The sequence below is a fragment of the Panthera leo genome, chromosome A1 (assembly GCF_018350215.1).
Source record: "Panthera leo isolate Ple1 chromosome A1, P.leo_Ple1_pat1.1, whole genome shotgun sequence".
Taxonomy (NCBI): Eukaryota; Metazoa; Chordata; class Mammalia; order Carnivora; family Felidae; genus Panthera; species Panthera leo.
In genome coordinates, this window is record NC_056679.1 from 181,341,678 (window position 1) to 181,362,420 (window position 20,743).

Below are 20,743 nucleotides of genomic sequence, written 5' to 3' on the forward strand. Positions count from 1 at the left end.
GAATGTGAGAAGCATGTTTGTTTTATGATCAGTGTCTTGGGTTTTAAATAAGAATACCACAGGAGATGATCCCACCATGATCCTTGCTAATGTATCTCTAGGCTAATAAGTTCTGAAATGATCCTGCTCTTTGATTTCATGAATAAGAAAATAAAATGAGAAATGCATGACATTTAAAAATTATTGTTATTGCTGAGAGTAAAATTTATTTTAACCCTCTCTGTAGTAGCTAAGTTTCACGTTGAATGTGATGCTCACCAGATTGTATCTCCTGTTCTTCCTCTCTTTAAATATGTGCTTATTTACTTCCTGAGTTCAATTTTAGAACCCATCAAAGTAGATCCACTCAGACTCTGACTACACTTTCATGCATAAATTCATAGATGTCTTCAGAAGGAATTGCACTTGCATATGCAAATACTTTCCAATGCCTTTTCATTTCTACTTTTGGCCTGCACAGTTTTTAATTCATGCAAACACATTACACAAACAAATATGGGCTCAATAACAACACACGGCATGTGTGAATTGTTAATTGCAAAGCTATGAGTTTGATATGGCCAAGCAACTTCCATTATTATCAATGGAGAGGAACAAGATTAAACAGGAAGAATAAAGGTATATTTGAACATAAAATCCCAAGCATTTTATTTCATTTTATGTAAATATTAATAAGGGAAAAGGTGACAGGACAATCCACAATTCAACAATAATCTAGGATCTACAGCTCACTGCACAATGATCCAGAAACCAGGATGCACCTTTAATGAGACTAAGGAAAAAGGGTCTACATTTCAGCACAGAATCATAAGAAACAAGAGTGTATGCAGTAACACTATAAATAAAACCAAAAATACAGCAGAAAATGAAAGGCTTTCAACCATGCTGAATGTGCATCACCTTTCAGAATATTTGTGTTTTGTATTAGAGATGCTCTTGGAAATAACAAATAAGGGTCCTATTATTCTATACTGGAAATTTGAACACTCCCTTAATTAATTAAGCTGTGATTTTTCATATTTTCCCCCAATTCCCACTCATGCACTTTGGGGTCAGGAGACAACTCAGTGAAATAAAACATTTGTTGAAGTTACTCACAGATCAAAGACATGTGATACAGAGCAATTTTCAAGTAACCCACCCCTTGTTTGAAGTGTGCTTTATTTACATGAAGATAACTCAGAAAATGAGAGTGTAGATTAAATAAAAATTGTATCCTGCAAAGTCTACAATTGCAGTGAAAACACAATTTTAACTGTTTCTATGCTGAATTTTTAAATATTCTGTTAAATATAAAAACTGGAGGTAGGCTATGGGAGCATAGGAGAACATGTGTTTTAGAATAACCACTGGGTTAGGTGTGTGTGTGTGCGCACGCATGCATGTGTGTATGTATGTGTATTTGTGTGATGGTATGTGTGTAACAGAGAGAAAATACACATGCATGGTGTTTTCTACCAGGAATAGAATTTCAAAGCTGCTATGACTAAATGTTTGTGACACACACCCCTTCGAAATTCTTATATTGAAACCTAATCCCCAGTGGTATTTGGAGGTGGGGTTTTGGGGAGGTGATTGAGTCATGAAGATAGACCTTTATGAATGCGTTTAGTGCCCTTATAAAAGATGACCCAGAAAACTCCCCCTGCCCTCTTCAGCTATGTGAAGACACAGGAAAAGACAGCTGTCAATGAACCAGGAAGCTAGCTCTCACCAGACAATTAAATATGCTAGCACATTGGACTTCCTATCCTCCATATACAAAATAAATTTCTATTGTTTATAATCTACCAGTTTATGATCTTTTGTTACAGCAGTCCTAAAGAACTAAGACACAAGTTGAAGTATCTCATGAAGTATCTCATTAGCTGTTATAGTCACTAACAGAACATGAAACAAGAAATAAAGAATCAATGTGATAAACAATGATGCTATAATCTAGCAGGCAGGGCCTCCACCCTTGGTACTGGTCAAGTGAACCTTCCCAGCTCATTCACTGTGTTTTTGTGTATTCACTTGTGATTTTGCTAAGCTGTTAATGTAAATCACACACGACAAGGCTGGTACACAAAGCAAAAGACATGGAGCTAGTGAGTCAACGTAGCCATACTGCCTCTCAGCACTGTTTATGCTTTAGTCTATATATCCATACATTTACAGCAACCCCTGACAAGTGATGACAAACTTCCGCATGGATATTGGATATGAAGAGAATGCCAACTGTTAGCACTTGAGAAAAATATTCTCCTCCCTTAAGAAATCAAAATACTGTAAGACAAATAAGATTTGGTGTAAGTAGCAGGGAGAATTATATATGTGGAATTGGTTAAATAACATACATCAGTTCACCTATGCTCTGAAACACCAAAAGACAAATGCATAACTCAAGATTAACACCACATATGAGGTGGAAAGAAATTATATATTACACAGGACAGGGGAGGTTTGAATATGTTATAATCAATTTACCATTTGTTCAAACAGAATCTGAGAAGCTCACCGTGTAAAACAGTAGAAATTTGAACTCTTGGAAGTTTGTATGGGGGCGGGTTCAAGGGAAAGGAAAAAAAAAAAAAAAACAGTTTAAAAACCACAGCTAATTTTCTGTTCCTGAGGACAGGGATTCAGAATGGACTCAGGACTACTCCTTATGGAGCCCAGACTTTGCTGTACCTTATTTCATCTATCAAAACCTGCTACTGTGGGGCTCCAAAGTAACCACCAAATTGTCAAGGGATACAGTGTCCAGGACAAAAAAGGCACTTCTATAATTCCCACAGGATTCTGATACAGGTCAATGAAAGAATTGTTCTCTTACACTAAACTCTAATGGGGAGATGATGCCAGCAGGCTGTGCTTCGGTTTTTACCAACCTCAGTGATCGACGCACAACTGTACAAGTCAAAAATGTAAGGCAGCTCAGAGCAACTCAGTGAAGTCAGCTCTACATACCTTGTCTTGGAAACTCATCTGACTCCCGGTGAACGAGGTCTGTGACTCGGTTTCCATAGTGCATCCTGCTGTCGTGGTCATAGGCCTTCAGAGTCTCACTGGAGCTATAGGACTTTTGCGTGGGCACACGGCAGTCTTCGCTGTCCAGGGAGGAACTTGTGTAGCGGCACTCTTTGCCACACCGTCCCCTGGTCAGAGAGCGATGTCGCCTGTCCTTTACGTCCATTATCCCAGATCTGACAGAGAGCCGATGCTTTCAGAAAAGGGAGGCCAAAGTTTTGGTACTTTTCACTTGGCCACCTAAAAACATCAAAGGAAAACAACAAGACTGTGATTATAAGAAATGCTGCCTTCAGTTTTGACTCATGCTCTGACTCAGATAAAAACATAAAAAGGAAATGTGTTCAGAGCACACAATCTCTTTTTGCAACTTAATATATATTGAAATAATCAGCCTAAATAGAATGACTTGATACAGTAAGTTAATTATTTTGCTGTTTAATAGATTTTGAGAAAAAAGAGTAGTGAAATAATTCATGTTTTGATTTCCCTATGTGAATACAGATGACATGATAAGTCTGTCACTACTGCAAGATTTTACTATGAAGCAGTTCAAAGCAAAACTGATTTTACCCATCTTTAATTATATTCTCTTTTTGCTAGAGAGGGTTTGGGGTAAAGCAAATATCAACATTAAATAAATAGAAGTGAAAGAAAGGTGTATAAGGCATAAATACATGCTACTGAAGCTTTGTGATGGTACCAAGTCATATTTGACTAATATGCAATTACCTAGTTGGGTCTGAAAAAAAGTAACATAAGCCATTCTTCACAGGCAAACAATACTCTTCTGATTTCTTTAATGAACCTTCAGCAAATTCTAATCAGTTTTTTTCTTTGCAGAACTGTGTCTTAAACACACCCGGTCCCTCCCTTCCTTAGTCACCTACCAACAGAGATCATGCTCACAAGAAGTCTAACCGGTACCACCACCCGATCATCAACCTACGCCTGCACATGCTGTTCTCTTCATTGCTGGGATATCTGCTGCTAAGAAGAAAAATGGGGAAGAGCACTGAATGCAATAGATAAGCTGATGAGAAGGAACCTCTTTAACATATGAACTGGCAACCAGAGAGCCCTTCAGTCTGTCACCTGACACCCTTAGCCTGAAAGTGTATGCCAAACATCCTCAGAAAACACTAGCCTTCTGCCTAGCAAATATGACAAAATAGCTTAGATGCCTCTAAGTTTCAAATGATAGGCTCTTACTGATTTCACTGGCCATGCAAAAGAGCATGGACCATAGGGCGAGGGCCTGGACAGAATGGACATACACAAAATTTAATTAAAATGGGAAATACAACCCAGACCCAGCATAATGATTTTTCTCCAGGCTACTGTTGCTCACTACCTCTTCAATACATTAGAAAATATTAGGTGAACAGATTTGTAGCTTAGAACCCTCTGCTCTTCTTTGGCTATTCACCACATTGTAATGGGATGCCTATTTATACCAAAGAAATAGCCTGTATGCATAGTAATGTGCATGGAATCTGTCCCAGGACAGCAGAAGCCAAGTTATCCTTCTCTTGTCTTTATACAGTAAGAGTCCCTTCTGGATCTCATAAACGTTCCTACTTTATATTATTTATATACTTTAGCAAATACTGCCTGTTATCATGGACAATTTTGTTTGAAAATCGGCAATTAAAAAGAGAGTACACCTGCTCTGAACACCAAGCACAGTGGTGTTGCTGCCACAATCACTCATAGGAGAGCGAATCCTTAGTTTCCTGGAGCCTATAGTTCCTGACCCAGGAAGCTGAGAAACATCTTTGAGAGTCACCTATCAAGACCCCAGGACCTGCTTGAAGGACACAAATACTCAATGTTGGAATGGAAGTTTTTGCTGCTATGTAGCCAATCCAAGTACCTTAACATTAATGCAATTTCTAGATGCCAAAAATCACCTTCCCTAGTTTAAAACATGTGATCTCAACACCTTGGAATTCATATTACAGACTGGTTAAGAGCATGACCACTGAAGTCTTGACTGGATGAAAATCTTATCATGGTGACCGATTAGCCAGAGCTTTTATAAAATTACTCATAAACTTTTAAGTTCAATTTCTCAACCAGTTAATATGGAAAATAACAGAATCTGTTTCCTAAAGTTGTCATAAAAATTAAAATAAATACTGTGGTAAACCTAATACACTAACACATGGTAGGGACTCTATAAGAAGTAGTTATTTTTTTCCCCTCTGAATAATTATTTTTTTCTTAGCCAAGTAGTTATAGACTTGCATAAGACAGAGGGTGGCAATAATAATATAAATGCCTAAAATTCAAAGTTCTCATTATAAATATCAATACTTGAACTGCACACAGATTAAAGAAGACCCTCAGCACCTATTAAAAGTGTACAAGGGGCGCCTGGGTGGCGCAGTCGGTTAAGCGTCCGACTTCAGCCAGGTCACCATCTCGCGGTCCGTGAGCTTGAGCCCCGCGTCAGGCTCTGGGCTGATGGCTCGGAGCCTGGAGCCTGTTTCCGATTCTGTGTCTCCCTCTCTCTGCCCCTCCCCCGTTCATGCTCTGTCTCTCTCTGTCCCAAAAATAAATAAAAAACGTTGAAAAAAAAAAATTAAAAAAAAAAAAAAAAAAAAAAAAAAGTATACAAGACTGTGCCTACCAACACTGTGGAGCCAGTGTTTGGGAAATTGGCTGTTTTGAGTAAATTTTATGATTTCTCTTCTGCTTCACTGTAAATTTTTTCTTTTTACTTTTTTTTTTTTTTTTTTTTTTTAATTTTTTTTTCAACGTTTTTTTTATTTATTTTTGGGACAGAGAGAGACAGAGCATGAACGGGGGAGGGGCAGAGAGAGAGGGAGACACAGAATCGGAAACAGGCTCCAGGCTCCGAGCCATCAGCCCAGAGCCTGACGCGGGGCTCGAACTCACGGACCGCGAGATCGTGACCTGGCTGAAGTCGGACGCTTAACCGACTGCGCCACCCAGGCGCCCCTCTTTTTACTTTTTAATGTTTTTGGTGTTCCTGACTCAGGAAATCCTATCTCCTCTAATTTGTATTGTGTTTTGGAAAGTGGGCTGACTTTCTATATGTGGTTATGTGATTTTATTTTATATATTAAAAAAAATCATGTTCTAAGTGGAAGCCTAAATGCTTATTATCTATTCATAATGTACAAGAATTTCAGTGGGTGGACATTTTGACATTCGGTTGTCCAGTGATCTTTTCCTGATAAATTCCTCTTTCTTGGGTATTCCCTTGATAGTTAAGTTTGTGAGCAATGCCATCTCTGGACAAATGAAATTTACATATGAGGTAAAAAATTGCAAATCTTAGTGAGAGAAAGTTAATTTCTTAATGAACTGAGCAGAGTACACAGACTGTTGGCCAACAGACATTTGGCACTCAGCCTGCCTGTTATTTAATTTTTTTTTAAATTTTTTGTTTATTTTTGAGAGAGAGACAGAGACAGAGACAGAGTGTGAGCAGAAAGAGGCAGAGAGAAAGGGAGACAGAATCTGAAGTAGATTCCAGGCTCTGATCTCTCAGCACAGAGTCTTATGTGGGGCTTGAACCCATGAGCTGCGAGATCATGACCTAAAGTCATACATTTAACCAAATGAGCCACCCATGTGCCCTGAGCCTACCTGTTATTTAAAAATTAGTTTTCAAGATTTAAAAAGACAACACAGGAGAATTTATACTAAACTTGGATCTCCTGCTTATCATGAAAATTTGGCAGTCTAGAAATTTCTGCTTCCAGAAAGTTGTAATAAACATATTTTATCTATTCTTCCCACTAGGTACATTGAAAACCCCTGGATATAATATATAAAACAAATATAAGAAGAATATGAGAGGAAAAAGAGAAGGCAGACCAACTAGGGCCTTCAGAACTCATGAATAATACTGTGGCAAGTTCCTGAAATTTCTTTTTGCCCTGTATATCCCAGACTTGGAGCTAAAGATACTGGCAACCCAGAAACATCAATAGGCACAGACAACAAAAGCTCCAACAAAAGCAGGTTGCCTCTCACCAAAGGATTAACAAAGAAAAGTCCAACAAGAAAGAAAATGTTGAGATAGTAACCACTTGCCTCTAGCCAAACAACATGGCAAACACAGTGGTCTGAATCCCACTTTCACCAGCAAAAGCCAGAGAAAGAGCCTAGATTTCCACAATGCTGAGGTGACGAGGCATCCTCATCTCAAACAGTGCTTTCAGAGACAGCTAAGAAGGCAGCCAGGATTTTCATCTCTTCCAAAAAATAATGAGGCCATCCTCTCCTCCTAGGGAGCTTGGCCTTCCATCCCCACTGAGAGTAGTAAGATGCCACTCTCCTCTGCTGGAGTGGCATAGGAGGAGGCCTAGTGGAGAGTTAGGACCTTCACTTTCTCTAGCAGTAATGAGTCCTTCTGCCTCTTGTTGGTAGTTGTTAGTGTCACTTGATATTGGTAACAGTGGGAATAATAAGGAATAATGAGGCACTCCTAACCCTAACACCAAGGGTAGTATCAGTGGGAGCCAGAACTCCTCCACTGCCTCCCCACCCAACAGCTTCTAATAAGGAGCTCCCTGCCCTTGGGTATTGGCAGAGACTGAGTGAGGAACCTGGACTTTTATTCCAATCTAGCAGTAATGAGGTGGGATCTCTCTTCTGACAGAACAGTGTCAGAGGAAACCAACAAAAACAGAAAACTTAAGTAAGACATAGAATCTCATAACATGATGACACCAAATGTGTAGGTTTCAACAAAAAGAAGAAAAAAAATATACCAAGAACTAAAACGATCTTAAGCTGAAGGAAAAAGCAATCAATAGATGCCAACACTGAGATGACAAGACATCGGACTTATTAGACATAGATTTTAAAATAGCCATCATAAAACTCTTCAGTGAGCAATTACAGACACACTTAAATGAAAAATATAGAGACTCATAAAAAAGACAAGAAGTCTCAGGAAATGAATAGAAGATATAAAGAAGACTCTAAAAGAAATTTTTAGAACTAAACAATTCTAAATTGTTTAGAATTATTATTAATTATTATTATTAAATTATCTAAATATATACAGTAGATGGGTTCAAGAGCAGAATGGAGGGATGAAAGAAAGAATGAGGAAATTTGAAAATTGGACAATGGAAATTACTCAAACTATACCACAGATTAAAAAATAGCCTAGGGAAAAAATGCAAAGAGCCTTAGGGAGCTGTAGACCTAATATTTATGTCAGTCTCATTATGAAAGGGGAAAGAGAGAGGGCTGAGAAAGTGCTGAAATAGCAGATAAATACACACAAATTTGCAAAAGACATAAAGCTACACATTCAAGAGGCTGAACAAACACCAAAGAGAATAAATCCAAATGCATCCGTATCAAGACATATCATGGTTAAACTTCAGAAAAGTTAAGACAGAGATAATTTTGAAAGCAGTGAAAGAAAAATTACCTTAATACAGAGCATAGCAATTTGAATGAAAATGGTTTTCTCATCAGAAACCATAAAAATCAGAAAGAAATAGCACAATGTTTTTCAAATGCTGAAAAAAATTGGAAGTTTCAATCCAGAATCTTATAACCAGTAAAGATATCCTTCCAGAATGAAGGATAAAACATGGCATCACAAATAAAGAAAAAACTAAGATAATTTATCAATATCAAAAATAGACACACAGATCAATAGAAGAGAATAGAAAACCCAGACATAAACTCATAATTACATGGTAAATTAAACTTTGACAAATAAGGCAGGAATATGCACGAGAAAAAGACAGTTTCTTTCTCAACAAACAGTGTTGAGAAAACTAGACAGCTACACACTGGACCACTTTCTTACCCCATATACAAAAATAAACTCAAAATGGATTAAGGAGCTAAATGTGAGACGTGAAGCCATAAATATCCTAGAAGAGAGCATAGGCAGTAATTTCTCTGACATTGGCCCCAAAACATCTTTCTAGATATGTCTCCTAAAACAAGGAAAACAAAAGCAAAAATAACATATTGGACTGCATCAAGATAAAAAGCTTCCATACAGCAAAGGAAACAATCAACAAAACTAAAAGACAACCTACAGAATTAAAGAAGATATTTACAACTGACATATTTGACAAATGGTTAGTATCCAAAGTATATAAAAACGGAGACAACTCAACACCAAAAAAGCAAACAATCCAATTAAACATGGGAAGAAGACATGAACAGACATTTCTCCAAAGAAGACATATAGATAGCCAACACAAATGAAAAATGCTCAACATCACTCATCATCAGGGAAATGCAAATCAAAACTACAATGAGATATCATCTCACACCTACCAGAATGGCTAAAATCAAAAACATAAGAAACAAGTGTGGCAAGAATGTGGAGAAAAAGGAATACTCGTGCGCTGTTGGTGAGAATGCAAACTGGTGCAGCCACTGTGGAAAGCAGCATAAAAGTTCTTCAAAAAATTAAAAATAGAACTACCCCAGTAATCCCACTACTGTATATTTACCCAAAGAACACAAAAACACTAATTCAAAGTGATACATGCACCCCATGTTTATTTCAGCATTATCTACAGTAGCCAAATTATGGAAGCAACCTAAGTATCTATTGATAGATTAATGTATAAAGAATATGTGGTATATAGGTATGTATGTATACATATACATATATGTATATACATATACGTATATACATGTATACATGTATACATATATACATGTATGTATACATGTATACATATATACATGTATACATATATGTATATGTACATATACGTATATATGTATATATACACATGTATACATATATGTATATGTACATATACGTATATATGTATATATACACATATACATATATATGTACATATACATATATGTGTGTATATATATAATGGAATATTATTCAGCCACAACAAGAATGAAATCTTGCCATTCGCAACTATGTGGATGGAACTAGAGGGTATTATACTAAGCGAAATTAGTCAGAGAAAGACAAATATCATAGCATTTCACTTACATGTGGAATTTTAGAAACGAAACAATGATCAAAGGAGACAGAGAGACAGAGAGACAGAGAGAGAGAGAGAGAGAGAGAGAAAGAGAAAGAAACTGAAAAACAGATTCCTAACTATAGAGAAAAAACAGATGGTTACCAGAGGATAAGTGGGAGGAGTGAAATAGGTCAAAGGGATTAAGAGTACCCTTATCTTGAAGAGTACTAATATATGAAATTGTTGAATCACTATCTTGCACACCTGAAAGGAATTTAATACTACATGTTAACTACATTGGAACTCAAATGAATGAATGGATATATTTTTTTAATTAAATGCCTGGAGAGAAAGACAGATACCATATGTTTTCACTCATGTGGATCCTGAGAAACTTAACAGAAGACCATGGGGGAGGGGAAGTGGGAAAAAAAAAGTTACAGAGAAGGAGTGAGGCAAACTGTAAGAGACTCTTAAATACTAAGAACAATCTGAGGATTGATGGGGGTGCAGGAAAGGGAAAGTGGGTAATGGGCATTGAGAAAGGCACCTGTTGCTATGACCAATGGGTATTGTATGGAAACCAATTTAACAATATATTTAATAAAAAAATAAATGCCTGGAAACATTTAAAAAAAACTAAGATAATTTACCACCAGCAGACTTAATTCTAAAGGAATAAACAGTTCTCTAAAACAGAAAGGAAACAATGAAAAGAGAAATTTTAGAAATAATAAAAGGAGAAATCAGAAAGGAAAAAAAGACATGGTAAGCAAAACTATGAGTAAACCCTGTACATTTTCTACTTTGGAGTGTTCCAAATTATTTTCAAAGGTTAAAGTAAAAATTATAACACTGTATGATGAGGTTCTAAATGCATACAGAGAACATATTTATGAAATTATATGATAAATGGGGACGGTAAAGTGACATAAAGGGAGGAAGGGTTTCCACAATTCACTCAAACTGGTAAAATGATGAAGGTCATTAACTGTGATAAAATATGTAAGTATAATGTAAAAACTAAAAAAGTTATACAAAGAGATGTACTCAAAAACACTTTAGATAAGTCAATATGGAGTTTTAAAAAACATTCAATACTCACAGGAAAGTAGGAAGAAGAGAGAAGTAAAAAATAAAACAAAAGAATAAATAGAAAACAAAACATAAAATGGCACACTTATTCATGAAATAGCAATAATTACATTAAATGGTAAGTAGTCTAAATATACAAATTAAGAGACAGAGATCTGCAGACTAAATTAAAAAAATACGACCTAACTCTATGCTGTCAACAAGGTCACTTTAAATATAATGGTGTAGGCATGTTGAAAGAAAAACTACAGCAAAGATACATAATACAAACATTAAAGAAAACAAGAGGGTTTATATTAATATTATTTAAAGCAGACTTTACAGAAAGGAAAATCAGCGGAGAGAGAAAACAAAATTATGTAATGATGAAAGGACAAATCCTCCAGGAAGAAACAGCAACTCTAAATAGGTATGTACCAAAAACCGAATTGTAAAATATGTGAAGTAAAACATGATAGAACTGAAAAAAAAAAATAAATGAATATACAATTACAGTTGGAGATTTCAACACTGGAGTCCCACTGATGGATAAAGCAACTAGACAGAAAATCAAGAAGGAGACAGAAGAATTCCCCATGGCACAAAAAAAGACACTCAGACAAATGGAACAGAATAGAGAACCCAGAAATGGACCCACAAACGTATGGCCAACTAATTTGTGACAAAGCAAGAAAGAATATCCAATGGAATAAAGACAGTCTCTTCAGCAAGTGGTGCTGGGAAAACTGGACAGCAACACGCAGAAAAATGAACCTGGATCACTTTCTTACATCATACACAAAAGTAAACTCAAAATGGATGGGTGAAACACATAAATGTAAGACAGGAAGCCATCAGAATCCTTGAGGAGAAAGCAGGCAAAAATCTCTTTGATCTTGGCCGCAGCAACTTCTTACTCAACATGTCTCCAGAGGCAAGGGAAACAAAAGCAAAAATGAACTACTGGGACCACATGGAAATAAAAAGCTTCTGCACAGCGAAGGATACAATCAGCAAAACTAAAAGGCAACCAATGGAATGGAAGAAGATATTTGAAAACGACATATCAGATAAAGGGTAGGTATCCAAAATCTATACAAAGAACTTATCAAACTCAACACCCAAAAAACAAATAATCCAGTGAAGAAATGGGCAAAAGACATAAATAGACACCTCTCCAAAGAAGACATCCAGATGGCCAACTGACACATGAAAAAATGTTCAACATCACTATCAGAGAAATACAAATCAAAACCACAATGAGATACCACCTTACACCTGTCAGAATGGCTACCATTAACAACTCGGGCAACAAAAGATGTTGGCAAGGATGTAGAGAAAGAGGATCTCTTTTGCACTGCTGGTGGGAATGCAAACTGGTGCAGCCACTCTGGAAAACAGTATGGAGGTTCCTGAAAAAATTAAAAACAGAACTACCCTATGACCCAGCAATTGCACTACTAGGTATTTATCCAAGGGATAGAGGTATGCTGTTTCAAAGGGGCACATGCACCCCAATGTTTATAGCAGCACTATTAATAACAGCCAAAGTATGGAAAGAGCCCAAATGTCCATCGATGGATGAATGGATAAAGAAGATGTGGTATATACACAATGGAGTATTACTCGGCAATCAAAAAGAATGAAATCTTGCTAGTTCCAACTATGTGGATGGAACTAGAGGGTATTATCCTAAGCGAAATTAGTCAGAGAAAGACAAATATTATATGACCTCACTCATATGAAGACTTTAAGACACAGCACAGATCAGCACAAGGGAAGGGAAGCAAAAATAATATAAAAACAGGGAGAGGAACAAAACATAAGAGACTCTTAAATAGAGAAAACAAGCAGAGGGTTATTAGAGGGATTGTGGGAGGGGGGATGGCATAAAAGAATCTACTCCTAAAGTCATTGTTACACTATATGCTAACTAACTTGGATGTAAATTAAAAAATTAAAATAAAATTAAAAAAAAGAACAATCCCCCAAAACATTATCAATCAACAGGGTCTACTCAACATTTATGGAATATTCCTTTCAATAACAGCAGAGTATATACCCTTTTAAGTGTCTCTGGAATATGTATCAAGAGAGAACACAGCCTGGGCCATAAACAAAAATTAAAAATTTTAAAAGAATTGAAATCATACAGAGTATGTTCTCTTAGCATAATGGAATCAAACCTGAATCAATAAAAAGAAGAAAATCTCCAAACACTTGAAAGCTAAAAAAACACTTTCCTAAATAATTCATGGGTGAAAGAAAGATCTCAGGTGAGATCAAAACATACATTAAAGTGGAGGAAAATGAAAATATAACATATCAAAACTTGTTAGAAACTGCACAAGCAGCGCTGAGAGGGAAATTTACAGAACTAAACACATCCACTGGAAAACAAGGAAATCCTCAAATCAATAATCTAAGCTTCCATGTCGAGAATCTAAAGAAGAAAAAAATAGACCCAAAATAAGGAGATAATAAAAAGCCACATTCAATGGAATTGAAAACACAAAAACAATACAGAAAAGCAATGAAACAGGTTTGATCATTGAAAAAATCAATAAAATTGGCAAACTTCTTGCAAGACTGACAAAGAAGACACAAATTACCAATATCAGGAATGAAACGGGAGATCACTAGAGACCCTGATGACATGAACAAGATTCTTAAAGAATACCACAAAGAAATCTACAAAAATAAATTTCACAACTAAGATGAAATGGACCAACTCCTCAAATAACTAAGTATCCCAACTCACCCAATATGAAATACATCATTTGAATAACCTTGTAACTAGTAAAGATATTTAATTGTATGGTATATTATGTATATATATATATATATATATATATATATATATATATATATATGGTATAATATATACACCATAAAAAAACAGGGTTTATTTTGGGGATGCAAGGATGGCTCTGTATTTTAAAAACAATAAATGCAATCCACCGTATAAACATATTTCATAAAATGAGATACATCATTTGAATAACCTTGTAACTAGTAAAGATATTTAATTATATGGTATATTATGTGTGTGTATATATATATGGTTATATATATATATATATATATATATATATATATATATATATATCATAACAAAACAGGGTTTATTCTGGGGATGCAAGGATGGCTCAGTATTTTAAAAACAATAAATGCAATCCACTGTATAAACAGGCTAAAGAAGAAAAATCACACAATAATATCAGTTAACGTAGAAAAAGCATAGGGCAAAAATCCATATCTACTAATGATAAAAACTCTCAGAAAAACAGGAATAGAGAAAACTTCTTCAAGTTGACAGAGTTAACAACAAAAAAACCTACAGATAATGTTACACTTAATGGTGAAACACTAAAGTCCTTCCCCTACGAATGAGAACAAGGAAAGAATGTCTGCTCTTATCACGTATTCAAAATAGTGCTGGAACTTCTAGCCAGTGCAATAACTTAGGAAAAAGAAATAAAAGGCATATAGAGCAGACAGAAGGTATATAACTGTCCCTGTTTATAGATGGCATGGTTGCCTATGCAGAAAATCCTAAGAAAACTCCTAAAATAAATTAATTCAGTGAGATAATAGGATATAAGATAAACATACAAAAAAAAAAATCAATTGCATTTCAGTTTACTAGCAATGAACACACGGGTACCAGAATGTAAAATATGATACTATCTTTTTTTAAAAAAGAGAGAAATCCTTAGATGTAAGTCTAACAACACATATATAGAAATTAAAGGGTAAAAACAGCACAACAGTGATGAAAGAAATTAAAGATGTAAATAAATGGAGAAACATATTATGTTTATGGATTGGAAGAATCAACATAGCAAAAAAACAAAAAAACAAAAAAACAAAAAAACAATTTTCCTCAAATTGACATACAAACTGAATGTAATTCCTATCAACTCCCAGAAAAAATTTTTGTAAATAGAGACAAGATTATTCTAAAGTTTATATAGAAAGGAAGAAGAACTAGAATGACTAAAAGTTTTGTTTTTTGTTTTTTTTTTTAATAAGAAGAAAGTAGGAGGAATCAGTCTACCCAATTTTAAAACTTTCATAGCTGCAGTAATCAATCCTGTGTGACACTGGCAGAGGGACAAACACATAAATTAAAGAGAACACCATAGAGAACCTTGATACAGACCCACCAATAATACACCCAATTGATTCTTTTTTTTTTTTAATGCAAAAGCAATTCAACAGACATAAGATAACGTTTTCAATAAATGGTGCTGAAATAGTTGGACATCAGTAAGCAAACCCAAAAACAAACAAAGAAAAGAGCCTTGACTTATTTTCCTACTTACAACAAAGATTAACTCAAAGAGGCACCTGGGTGGCTCACTCTGTTAAGTGTCTGACTCAGGTCATGATCCACTCAGGCCATGATCCAGCCCCATGTCAAGCTGCATGCTGGGCGTGGAGCCTGCTTGAAATTCTTTCACTCCTTCTCCCTCTGCCCCTCCCTCACTTGCTCTCTAAAAATAAATAAATAAATAAATAAATTAATTAATTAATTAATAAAAACTCAAAATGGATCTAGTTACTTAGATATAAAGCATAAAACTTTTAGGAAAGGCTTAGAAAAAACTATAAAACTTTGGAAGTAGAAAGGAGGAAATCTTTAGACTTGACACCAAATGCATTATCTATGAAATGAAAAATTAATAAACTGAACTTTATCAAAATGAAACACTTGCTCTGAAAAAGATCCTGTTAAGAGTATTAAAAGACAGTCTACAGACTAAGAGAACCTACATACAAATCATAAAACTGGTAAGAGGTTAAGTATTGAGAATACGTATGTATTTCTCAAAACTGAACTGTAAAAAATCCAGACAATCCAATTAGAAAATAGGCAAAAGACAAGAAGCAACATTTCACCAAATAGGACACACAAATGATAAATAAACACATAAAAGGTGTTCATCATCATTAGCCATTAGAGAAATCCAAGTTAAAGCCACAATGAGATATTACTACAGCCTTGTCAGAATGGCTAAACATTTCTTTCAAATATAAAGTAAATAAAAATAGTGACAACACAAAGTACTGACAAGGATATAGAAAAACTGGATCTTCATGCACTGCTGCCCTAATGTAAAATGGCACAGCCACTTTGGAAAACAATTTAGCTATTTGTTTATTCTCCTATGTGTGTGCACACCACATCTTCATCCATTCACCTACTGATGGACATTTAGTTTGCTTCCTTATCTTGGCTACTGTATATAATGCTGTGAGAAGCAAGGGGGTGCCTAGGTCTTTTGGAATTAATGTTTTCATTTTGGTGAAGAGATAAACAACTAGAAATGGAATTGATGGATTGTGTGATAGTTCTATTTTTAACTTTTGAGGAACCTCCATATTGCTTTTTGTAGTGGACACACCAATACAATGGTGAATAAGGGTTCCCTTTTCCCCACATCCTTGCCAACACTTGTTACTTCTTGTCTTTTTGATAACAGTCATTCTGACCAGTGTGAGATGATATCTGATCATGGTTTTGATTTTTCTCTGATCGTTAGTGATGATGAGTATTTTTTCATGTGGCTACATGTCTTATTTGGAAAAGTACAGTTTTTAAGAAACACTGAATGTGCAATTGCTATAAAACCCAGCAATTGTCCTGCTGGGCATTTATCACAGAGAAATAAAAATTTGTGTTCACATAAAAACTTGTCCACAAATTTTTATGGAATAATGTTTATTCTTGATAGTCCCAAAGTAGAAGCGACCCAGATGCCTTTCAATGGGAGACTGGTTAAACAAACTCTGGTATATCCATGATATGAAATCTTTCTCTGCAATAAAAAGGAATGAACTATTAATATACATAAAAATGAGGGTGAACCTACAGAGAGTAATGCTGAGTGAAAAAGCCAATCCCAAAGGTTATATACTATATGCTCCATTTATATAACATCCTTGAAATGACAACATTATAGAAATGAGAAGACATCAATGGTCTTCAGGGTTAAAGAGGGTGCCAGGGTGTGAGAGAAGTGGGTGTGGCTATAAACAGATAATAGGAGGAATCCTCTGGTGATGGAAATGTTCTGCGTCTTGCCCTGCCTTAATGGAGTCAATATCCTGGTTGTGATATGGTACTACAATTTGGCAAGATGTTGCTAGTGTTGGAAATTGACTAAAAGGTACTAGGGGATGTCTCTGTACCACTTCTTGAAATTGCACATGATTCTACAGTTGTATCAAACTAAAAAGCTTAATTTCTTAAATTTTAATCAGGCAATTGGGAAAACTTGGGCTCATACTCCATATCATGGAAACAAGTGCCTAATCTGTGAGGTTACTCATTATTAGTATTATTAGTACTATTAGTATTACCATTTTACCACTCCTTTTGATTTTATCACCATTGTGCTTCACTTATTTGAACCCCCCCCCCCCCTTCCTGGAAAATACAGGTTGTTATGTTTACGACTTTTAGTATAAAGAAACACCGTTGTAGCCACTAGGAAGGACCACAAAGAGCCAGTTACACTGTGAGACGAAGCATTTGCTGACATATATTTCTTCTTAACACAGTTCTAAAGTAATAGAATATCGGTTTTAATCCAAATATGGCTATATATCCATCCTTTATCTAATAAAATGCATGTATTTCCTACTGTGGACAAGCACTCTGTGTATAGCTGTCCTTGAAAGTGAAGGTCAACAATTCATGTGGGGGAATGCAAGTTTAGAGACTGATTTTAAAAAGTAATTAAAATTGCCTTGAAGCAGTAGGAAAGATGGTAACCAAAATTATAAATCTTTTCCCCAAGCCTCTGCTTTTTCCGGCACTGACAAATGGCAATCATTGGATGGCAATGCCTTTGCCAGCTCGTTACTGCTATGCTGAGGTTTTATTCCATTACATTCCACATTTCCTCCCTTGAAGAGTGTTCACACTGCTTTTTTCATCAGTTGCCTAAGTGGGTTCCATCACTTTCACAGAACAGACTACAGAGATCTTGCCTGCAAGCTTTTGTCTAATTAACTAATCCTATGAGCTGTAACACAGTTCACTATGAACTTTTCAGATTATCCTTCTACGTAAAAAGGTTGACTTGTTAATCACTGACAGACCATTTGAGATATGTGCGTGTGGATGTTATTGTATTTGTGTGTGTACCTGTGTATGTATGTATGTATATGTGTGCATGAATGATGGATGCAAAGGTGAATTTTAAGCATGTCCAATGGAGAGCTACTGTGTCCCTGTTATAACTAATACTGTAGGCAGTTGATTAAACTTGCCTCACCCTCATCATCATTGGTCTTGGATCACACCCTGGGCATTGTTTCACTGTGCTTAAACATTTGTATCTCATGAAGTGACTGGAGACCTTTGAGAGGTGTGGTACCAGGAAATGTCCACATGATTTGGAACTCTGTCAATTCTGAATACAGATTAATGTGACCACCTTTCTTTCTCATTTCAAGTTATGATACATCATTGAATAAGTTTGTCTAGGAGGGAGTGGGGGAGTCAGTACATAAACATCAAATAGTCTTGTTTCCTAATTTGAGCTGGTGTCACAGGTATATTAGAAATCCAATAAAAAGTTTCATTATGTGAGCATGTTTGTACTTTAAAAATATATTTTTTAAAAGCCCAATCAGAAAACTCCTGTAGAATGTCTTTCTTCCTTCCGATAACATGTTAATTGGACTGACTACTTGTTTCTTAAATATTGTAGGAGCCATGTTTCTATGTTTAAAAAGATATAATGGATAATGCATGATCCTTTTATCCTTAACTCCTTTGCCAGTTTTGCCTATTACCCAAATCAGAAATGCTAAGTCAACGTAAAAACAGTGCATTCACAGATTACTTTCCTGTGTATTAGAACTCCTTTGTGAAAGTGGTTTATTTTAAAATCTTTAAGGCACCAAATGCAATGTAATATAGAACCTCAAAGATAAAAGAGAGAGAGGCTGACACAGGGGAGGGAGTTAGAGACCCGCTCACTAACCCACACCACCACCCCCAAATAGAACTCCCATGGGCAGAATGTAAAAACCAGAGTGTGTACTCAAATATTTACAGTCTCTGCTCCTAGAAACATTTAAAAACAAGTCTGAACATAGGCATACTCCAACAGTTCTAGAGACAGAATATCCCTGTGACCTCTGGGTGGACTACAGAATATCTAGTTTAAAATCTACAAAAGTAGAAGACAGTGCCCTAGTAATTTAATGCACTAGTAAATAAGAGGTCAAAAGCAATTTGCTTTGTGTTCCCCTGTGCTGTTATATTGATATGTCTGGGGATAAAAAGCCAACTCTGGTTAATGTCCAGAGCAAGAAAGGATAAGCAAATTCACAATTGTGTTTTGCTCTCTAGCTTCAGAGCTACATGTTGCTGCTTTTAGAATCTGTTGGGGTGTCTGGAATCACGTGCACAGGAGATGGTAAGAGAAGTACCAAGATTATCTTCTGTCTATGAATTTTATAAATTGTGAAATGCAAAGACATCGTGGGAGCCAGCATACCCCATGAACAAAAACCATAAAAGGGCAAAAACATACCCTTACAAGTCTAGAGATTTGCCATCATAGCACAAGCTCATGTGTTTATATTCTTACTTGAATAGCAATGAAAAATCAAAAATCTATGTCAGATTGGTATTTAGTCTAATTCCGTGCCTTTTCCCCCTCTCCCCTCCAAACTGTTTAACATTCAAGAAAGTCAGCACGGTTATACCTCCTGCTAAAATTTCAATATGAAATGTGCAAGTTTAGTGAAGTCTTTGCCTCCTCAGCTCCACCTTCCCCACATGCAGACCCCTCTGCTCTCTTCCCATTTTCCTATGTGCCTCCTGAGATCAGAAGTCGAACAGATGGCTGTACCTTAGGCACTGGCTAAGTTACCGTAACCGGAAAGACAGTCCCTCCCCTCTACTCCTCCCTACCATGCAGACAGAGCTCAGAAAGGCAGTAGAGCAGACACATGAGCCTGCAGACTCAAAACCTAATGAAGGAAAGAATTGAACACTCTCTTCTCATCCCGTTGAGTGTGCTCTTCTCATGCATGAGACTGAAAGCAACACCAGATAATCAGAGGGTGCAAAGGATGTTGGGCTGCAGGTTTCTAGGCAAAACACTGAAGTAAAAACATTGTCAACTCACGATCTTATTTAATGAATGCCTACAAAGTGTTAGGGCTTGAGTTAGCTTCCTTATGTAAGTTAGCAATAATTGCACAATCCTGCCATATAGGTTTCCTTATGTGTGTTTTACAGGAGAAATGGGGACTCAGGAGGTTAAGTGACTTGCTGACTCCATTTATCTAATAAGTGTTCATGCTGAGATGGGGGCTGAGAGCTGTCTGACTCTGAGGCCTACCTTCATTAAAAAAATAATAACTCAGAGAAAAGGGCAGTCTTGGGACATTCTGCCATGTCCCTTTTAGATATTGGATTTGTAGTTGTCTGAGAATGCAACGTAATTGTCTCATGAAGGTCACTAAGCATATCATAGTCCTGATGTACTCAATAAGGAAAACATCTGATCAACTGACCAGTATGTTCTTCTATACGATGAGCAATGGAAACAAAGGAGAGAGACATTATGGGAAATCTCATGACAAGCTGTAAGGGACAGACCTCAGTTTCCACATCTGGAAAAGGAAAATAGCATGGCTACTTGGAAGTGTTAATGTGAAAATGTCAA

The 20,743-nt window shown here is 36.1% G+C and overlaps 1 protein-coding gene and 1 long non-coding RNA gene across 5 annotated transcripts in view; one reads left to right on the plus strand and one right to left on the minus strand.

The window, feature by feature from the left end:
* The window catches only part of TENM2 (teneurin transmembrane protein 2), a 938,525-nt gene extending 935,347 nt beyond the window's left edge, over window positions 1-3,178 (minus strand). For both annotated transcript variants that reach the window (XM_042947342.1, XM_042947337.1), the window contains exon 1: window positions 2,953-3,178. In XM_042947342.1, coding sequence (XP_042803276.1) covers window positions 2,953-3,178 — 226 coding nt within the window. The remainder of the gene's footprint in view (window positions 1-2,952) is intronic.
* LOC122224920 overlaps window positions 1-4,695 on the plus strand; it is a 47,310-nt gene extending 42,615 nt beyond the window's left edge. For all 3 annotated transcript variants that reach the window (XR_006205030.1, XR_006205033.1, XR_006205031.1), the window contains one exon: window positions 3,856-4,695. This is a non-coding gene — a long non-coding RNA (uncharacterized LOC122224920). The remainder of the gene's footprint in view (window positions 1-3,855) is intronic.
* Window positions 4,696-20,743: the final 16,048 nt, after the last annotated feature.